This window comes from Pangasianodon hypophthalmus, chromosome 27 (genome assembly GCF_027358585.1).
Source record: "Pangasianodon hypophthalmus isolate fPanHyp1 chromosome 27, fPanHyp1.pri, whole genome shotgun sequence".
In the NCBI taxonomy this organism is placed as follows: Eukaryota; Metazoa; Chordata; class Actinopteri; order Siluriformes; family Pangasiidae; genus Pangasianodon; species Pangasianodon hypophthalmus.
In genome coordinates this window covers 10513154-10521213 of record NC_069736.1, presented here as the reverse complement: position 1 = coordinate 10521213, position 8060 = coordinate 10513154, and the positions used below count along the sequence as shown (strand labels likewise).

The window sequence follows — 8060 nt, the reverse complement described above, 5'->3', positions numbered from 1 at the left end:
TATTTGGTGTGTTTTGTGTGACATTTTCTTACCAGGACTTAGACGTGTATCATAGTGCGTGTTAGTGTGTATGTCTCTAATAAAGTGACTCAAAGTGGTCATAAGGTGGCGTACGTTAACATGAAAATGGGTGTATCCAAATAAATATCTGCCCCGCCCCTTAACGGTGTTGTTTGGTTGGCAACACTGAAAGCCAATTAAATGCTTGGCTTTATACGACGTCATCAAGATCGGCTGAGCAGCACGTTAGTGTGAGAGGTGTTTTTCAATGGAAATTGTACAGAAACGACGGGAAGTCACCGACAGAGCGGTAGTCACAAATGCACTGACGGAACAAAAAAAAACTAATTTTGTCTTGGAAATAAAAGCTAAATGAGGTTGCTTTTAAATGACACTGACGGAACGAGTGTGGTATTTTTGAGATTTTACACAACTGCATCAACGTAGAAGAATTTTTTTCCCCCTTGAGGGTTCGAAGAAGAAGATACAATACACAGGTGATGTAACGTTAACGGTTATCTCTCTACCTGTCTGTTTAAACGGGGTTTTCTTTTCTAATTGCGGTTATCATCCTAAAATGTATTCCAGTTTTTCGGCTTGTATTGTAGAGTTGTGCAGATTAGACTGTTTAGTTAGCTAGCGCTACCTGTGCAGCATTGCGTTAAATTGTCCAAGCTTTTTAAGGAGCTGTCTTAGCTGAGCATTAGAAATTTATTCTCCATTAAACCTGCACAAACAGACTTTCTTATTAATTTATTAACTACATAAATACTTAGCGAGCGTACTAATATAACACAGTGTAATATAATAACAGTGACAGGAGAAGCTCTACCTAGTTAGAGTGACTCAAATAGCGCTTTATACCGTATATAATCCCCATAGATCTCTCTCTCTCTCTTTTTTTTTTTTTTTTTTTTTTGCTTAATTTACACTTTTCCTCTTCCACATTTTCCGTCTTTGACAGAACCAGAACCTCAGGGGCATTGCCACTGTGATATCGTTGCAGGCGAATTGAAAAAGGCATAGAGGCAAGTCCATTTTATTAATATTCATTTTATTAATCTAATATTTCTGTGTTGGTTTGTACCTAGTATACTAGGTATCCTTGGTATACTGAGTAAATAGTACCGTAATAACAGCTCTGAACTATACGATAAAACGGTTGCTTGACCATTGGGTTAGATTATTAGTTTAACTTTTAATGGTTGGCTTGCTGGTCCTGCATGTGACCGTGTGCACGGATCTGTGTGTTTGAAAAGGGAATTGTGAATGTTGAGACCCAAACAGCCTCACGACATGGCTACGTCAAGACAGTATACTATTGTACTAAATATAGTAAAATAGTACGCCACAAAAGGGACAAAGTATTTATTGTGATGCTATTTATAACGTATAGTCATGGAATCAGTGATGGATAGTGGCGTTATATACCGTAATGTTGTTTAGTGCGGTAGTATGCAGTTACCTGTGGTGGCATTCTGTCTGAAGTATCATTTAGTAGGAAGCGGTATGGGATTTATCATTTGAATCGGTTACGTATGGTAGCGTGCTATTTTGACCTCTTCTTTAGTACTGTGGTATGCAGTTTGGGATGTTAGACTACTGCGTGTGTCCTGTTTTTGTACTATTATGGATATCAGCACGGTTCGAAAAACATTTAACCTTTTAATGGGACTCATTTTAAGGTCACCGCATTGAAATAACAGTACAGGACTGAATAAACCGTTGTGCTGCTCGGGGTGTTTATGCATTACGCGGGATTTGGATTAAAGTGATTCTAAAGATAACGCATATATACAGAGACAGCATGGGATTTATCTTTATTTGAAACTAACATAAATCGGAGATTCGGTCAGGGCATTTAGTAGAGACTTTGCTAAGTGTGTGTGGATTTTTGTTGCAGAAAACGTGATTCAATGACGTCATCCACTCTGACTGGTTTATTGTGGAATTATTAGCTTAATTTTTTAAAAATTGAACATTGCATATAAATATATACACTATATGTAATGGCCAAAAGTATGTGGATACCTGATCAGTCGGTGGTCCAATTCATCCCGAAGGTGTTCAGTGGGGTTGAGGTCAGGACTTTGTGCAGGCTACTTGAATTCTTCGACTCTAACCTTGGCAAACTATTCCTTTATGGACTTTGCTTTGTGCACAGGGGCATTTTCATGCTGGGACAGGTTTGGGCTCAGCCTTTTAGTTCCATTGAAGGGAAATCTTAATGCTACAGCATACAAAGACATTCTGAACAATTGTGTGCTTCCAACTTTTTGGCAACAGTTTGGGGAAGGCCCACATGTGGGTGTGAGATTCAGGTGTCCCCATACTTTTGGCTATATAGTGTACATATATACACACAGTCAGGTCCATAAGTATTTGGACAGTGACACAGTTTTCCTGGTTTTGCATCTGTACACCACCATAATGGATTTGAAATGAAGCAATCAAGATGGGATTGGAGTGTAGACTTTCAGCTTTGATTCAAGGAGTCTAACAAAAATATTGCATTAACTGTTTAGGAATTACAGCCATTTTTTTTTACATCATGTCTCAATTATTATATGTCTCATCATGACAATTGACTGGTAGGCCACACCTGGCCATGAAACTGCTTGTTTCCTTGTTATTTCATGACAAATTATGGAGATAAAAGGTCTGGAGTTGATGCCACGCGTTGAATTTGCATTTAGTAGCTGTTCATAGAACTCTAACTATGCGGTCCAGAGAGGTGTCGATGTGAAGTGTAGGAGGCCATCATTAGGCTGAAAAAACAAAACAGACCTATCAGAGAGATAGCAGAAACTTTAGGAGTGGCAAAATCAACAAATTGGTACATTCTTAAAAAGAAGAAATGCACTGATGAGCTCAGCAACACCAAAAGGTCTGGAAGGCCATGGAAGAAAGTGGATGACTGCAGAATTCTTTCCTTGGTGAAGAAGAACCCCTTCACAACATCTAGCCAAGTTAAGAACAATATGGAGAAAGTAGGTATATCATTGTCAAAGTCTACAATCAAGAGACACCTTAATGAATGTAAATACAGGCAGTTTCCCTCAAGCTGCAAACCACTGGTAACACTCAAGAACAGAAAGGCCCGATTAGACTTTGCTTAAAAAAAAAAAAAAAAAAAAAAGCCTAACCAGTTCTGATGCAAAATTAATTTGTACCAATATGATATTAAGAGAACTGTATGGAGAAGGAAAGGAAGGGCTGCTGATAGAAGTAGTAAATGTAAAGAGCAATACTTTCTGTGCAGATTCAGTCAAATGCTGCAAAACTGATAGGACAGTGCTTCACAGTACAAATGGATAATGCCCCAAAATATACTGCAAAAGCAACCCAAGAGCTTCTTAAGGCAAAGAAACAGAATGTTCTTAAATGGCTGAGTCAGTCACCTGACCTCAACCCAAATGAGCATGTTTTTCACTTACTGAAGACAAAACCAAAGGCAGAAAGACCCGCAAAAAAGCAGCAACAGAAGGCGGCTGCAGTAAAGGCCTGGCAAAGCATCTCAAAGGAGGAAACTCAGCATTTGGTGATGTCCACAGGTTCCAGACTTCAGGCAGTCATTGACTACAAAGGATTTGCAACTATTCCAACTATTAAAAATAATCCTAATATTTATGATTGTTAGTTTGTCAAATTACTTTTGAGTCTCTGAAAATGGAGGGACTATGAAACAAATGTTTGCAATTCCTGAATGGTTAATGCAGTATTTTTGTTAAACCCGTTGACTTAAAGCTGAAAGTCTTTCTTGTTACATTGGCACCTGTCAGGGGGTGGGATATATTAGGCATCAAGTGAACAATCAGTTCTTGAAGTTGATGTGTTGGAAGCAGGAAAAATGGGCAAGCATAAAGATCTGAGCTACTTTGTCAAGGGCCAAATTGTGATGGTGACTGGGTCAGAGCATCTCCAAAATGGCAGGTCTTGTGGGGTCTTCCTGATATGCAGTGGTTAATACCTATCAAAAGTGATCCGAGGAAGGAAAACCGGTGAACCGGTGACAGGGTCATGGGCGCCCAAGTCTCATTGATGCGCATGGGGAGCGAAGGCTTGTCCGTCTGCTCCGATCCCACAGAAGAGTTACTGTGGCACAAATTGCTGAAAAAGTTAATGCTGGCTATGATAGAAAGGCGTCAGAACACACAGTGCATCGCAGCTTACTGCGTATGGGGCTGCATAGCCACAGAAGCCTGTTCACTGCCGAAAGTGGCTACAATGGGCACGTAGGCATCAGAACTGGACCATGGAGCAACAGAAGAAGGTGGCCTGGTCTGATGAATCACGTTTTCTTTTACATCATGTGGATGGCTGGTGGTGTGTGTGTCACTTACCTGGTGAAGAAATGGCACCAGGATGCACTATTGGAAGAAGGCAAGCTGGCAGAGGCAGTGTGATGATCTGGGCAATGTCCTGCTGGGAGTCCTTGGGTCCTGGCATTAATGTTGATGTTATTTTGACACGTACCACCTACCTAAACATTGTTGCAGACCAAATGCACCCCTTTATGACAGCAGTATTCCCTAATGACAGTGGCCTCTTTCAGCAGGATAATGTGCCCTGCCACACTGCGACAATTGTTCAGCAGTGGTTTGAGGAACATGACAAAGAATTCAAGCTATTGACCTGGCCTCCAAATTCTCCAAATCTCAATCCGATTGAGCATCTGTAGGATGTGCTGGGCAAACAAGTCCGATCCATGGAGGCCCTACCTCGCAACTTATAGGATTTAAAGGATCAGCTGCTAATGTCTTGGTGCCAGATAGCACAGCACATTTTCAGAGATCTTGTGGAGTCCACGCCTCAACGGGTCAGGGTTGTTTTGGTGGCACAATTTGACACAATATTAGGCAGGTGGTTTTAATGTTATGGCTGATCGGTGTACATATGTGTACTATATTTTCTTGCATTCATATAGTGAGCATTACAGTATGTGCCAAAATCAAATAATGACAAATGGTACTACTTACAAAAATATAAAATAAAAATTAATATGATAAAGAAGCATAAATTATAACGTAAATTTAATAAGAAAATTTTAAAAACCATGTACAGTAAAACAAATTGTAATTAAAAGTATTAAATGATGGTTCAATAATGGGTAAAAATAACCATGATATAGGGCAGCACAATTAATTGATTATTCTGTGATGATGGTGAACTAAAGTTAGCTAATAGGTCCAGTTTTCTTTCTCTTATTGGTGGTACATTTTCTTTGTGGCCACCGTTTATTTATTTATTTTTAATCATACTGTGGTGGATCATTTACCAATTTACTCTAATTACATTCATATTTAGGATTAATATTAAGGATTCATATTAAGAATAAAACCTTTTTTGATTAAAATATTTATACTTTTAAAGAATTAAAGACTTATGTATGCTGTGAAAGAAAAGGCTAATCTGTTTATTTAAAATAACTTAAAATTATTTTCACAATAAAATAATAAAATTACTTTTCCCTACGTTAACTATATTATTGTGCTCAATAATCATAGCTTCAGTTTTAAGCAAAATTGACTTAGCATTTTAGCCACTATTGTGCCATATTATTATTATTATTATTATTATTATTGTTATTATTTATATGCTAAAGAAAAATATCTGTTTAAAAATCATTTTATTAAAATAATAATAATAATAATAATAATAATTTGTACTATGCTTTTATCCTAGATGTATTATACACATTTTTTTTTTTTTTGTTTCATGAAAGTGTTTGTTTGTATCCCCTTTATGATGTATGATTAATTGTTCCCTTAATTGTATCCCTGCATAATTGTATCTTGCAAATTGTAAATTGTAATGCAAATCGTTTTGTGTTTTAGTTGCATAACATTATGGAGAATTTTTAAAATCCGTGTGTTTGTGGTATATGTGTTTAGCCACTATTTGAGTATGCTGACGCTAAAAGGTAGATTTGTTAGCATTAGCAATGTAGCTCCCATTTAATTAATTGCGTGCTAATGCCAATAAAATAATTATTTCTTCCACAGACAACTCATTCATGGTTGCAGTATTAAATTATTATTGTTTTAGTTTGTGTCTTTTTCCATCACATTTGTGTACCCATTTTGATGTTTGATGTGAACACTAACTGAAGCTCTTGACCTGCAGCTGCATGATTTTATGCATTGCGCTGCTGCCACATAATTGGCTGATTGGATAATTGCATGAATGAGCAGGTATACGGGTGATCCTATTACCGGAAGTAAGCGAGACTTCCTTGCACTTGCTTGTAAATGTAGTAAAGTAACAAAAGTACTGTGAGTTATTGCTGTGAATTGTTGTGATGATTACTGTTATTAGGGGCCAAGCACGTAGTGCTTGTAATCCTTTTTTTTTTTTTTTTTTGTTTAGATTCTTCTTCTTCTTCTTCTTCCTCCTTCACCAAAACTGTTCATGCAACCATAGGTACTACAGACATGAAACTTTGCCAGTATGTAGTACTTCCTCCTGTTACTCAGGCAAGAGAGGTGAGCCCTATCAGCCTAATGGTGGTGCTATAGTGAAGTATTTTATGTTTTGTTTCATATCTTGAATATCGTAAGTCCTACAGTGAAGATTATTTTTGCTAGTTATTCATTGGGTTCTCCCGAACAAAAAAGCCTCAAGAACCATTTAGCTCTGCCCACTTTGGTTTTTAGCTAATTTGCATAATATGCCAAACCTACTTTTGAAACAATTACTTTTTTGCGGAGTCTAATTTACTTAAACAGCAATAAGATAGGTTTATCATTGAAATATTGCCACTAAATTTGTTAGTTAGGTCCCATATCCCACCCCCTGCTCAGGTAAATGAAATGACCCATACCTGCCAGGAGTGGGCGCTATAATAAATGAATTTACCTTTTCGTTTATATTTTCACACCTGACATCCTTTCTGCCCTTTTTTTTTTGTTGTAATTTTCTAAAAAAAAAAAAAAAAAAAATCTTTTTCAGACTAGTCTTAGGCCATTCATCTGAGCAGCATAAAATAGGAAATGTATTGTATTTCATATTGTATTGATGTATTTCATCAAAATAGAGACTTTGATGAAAAAACATACTAAAACAATTTTGATTGGTCAAATCATTTGGCTGCTACAGGTTAGTTAAATTTTAGGCCATTGTATGTATGTACTAAAAGAGCCGTATTGCCTAAATGCAAAGTCAGATTTATACAAATATTTTTACAATACATTGTCAGTAGGACACTGTCTGGCCACTCTTCAAATCCTAAAACAATTGGCCCATAGGGGTTGAAAAAAAATGCATATATCTCCTCAACTGTTTGACATACTAAGATGAAATTTTCCCTAGTTATTTTTCTAAGTAATACATTTGGGGAAGTAGTATAACTTGCCAAATATTGCATTCTGAGAAAAGGACAGACATTTGGAAGTGCGTATGTGCACCACCAGGAAAAGCGAGAGATGGGAGTCTATGGACATGTTTGTTCTTAGCAAGACAGAATTTGAGTTTAACAACCATGGTTTATATGGATCCTAATCTAGACATTCTATGTAAAATCTGTGTTTTTTGTATGTGAAGCTATTCAAAATTATGTGTATGCGTAGAGCAAGCTTTAGGAACATTTTTATCTGAATCAGATAACACTCTGAAAGTCAGATAGTATCATTCTAGGAAAAAGAAGAGTCTGGTGAATGCATTGACCTTTTTAACCATACCAGGGTTTTAACAAGTTTTAAATTCTTTGAAAAGTTATCCTAGTGTGATTATTAAATAGACAGCCATGTAAAACATTGCATCAAATTCTTTTCACAATCCCAGTCAGCATGTGTGACCTGCACATATGTGTTTGAGTCATGATGCACTCCTACATTACAATAGTTGTATAAGAAAACACAGTTCATCTTGCAGACTTTAATTGGGGCGGGATAAGATTCAAATAACTGTTTCTCAGGTCATAAATCCAATCAAGCTAAAATCTGTTGTGCGGCATTGTTTTGCTAATCTGGGAAAGGATTTTTACTGTTGACTAGGTTACTTCAACAACATAGCGGCCATTAGCCAATCACATTGCAGCACACATTTCACAGTTTTAGCAT

The 8060-nt window shown here is 37.0% G+C and overlaps 1 protein-coding gene across 7 annotated transcripts in view; it reads left to right on the top strand.

The window, feature by feature from the left end:
- The first annotated feature begins 146 nt into the window (after positions 1–146).
- The window catches only part of scai (suppressor of cancer cell invasion), an 80043-nt gene continuing 72129 nt past the window's right edge, over positions 147–8060 (top strand). For 2 of the 7 annotated variants that reach the window (XM_053230324.1, XM_053230321.1), the window contains exon 1: positions 5742–6485. In XM_053230324.1, the coding sequence (XP_053086299.1) occupies positions 6302–6485 (184 nt within the window). In that variant the 5' untranslated portion in view covers positions 5742–6301. Of the gene's footprint in view, positions 498–964; positions 1029–5740; positions 6486–8060 lie in introns of those variants that run through there. The other 5 variants (XM_026921925.3, XM_026921924.3, XM_026921926.3 and 2 more) reach the window with 5 other exon arrangements.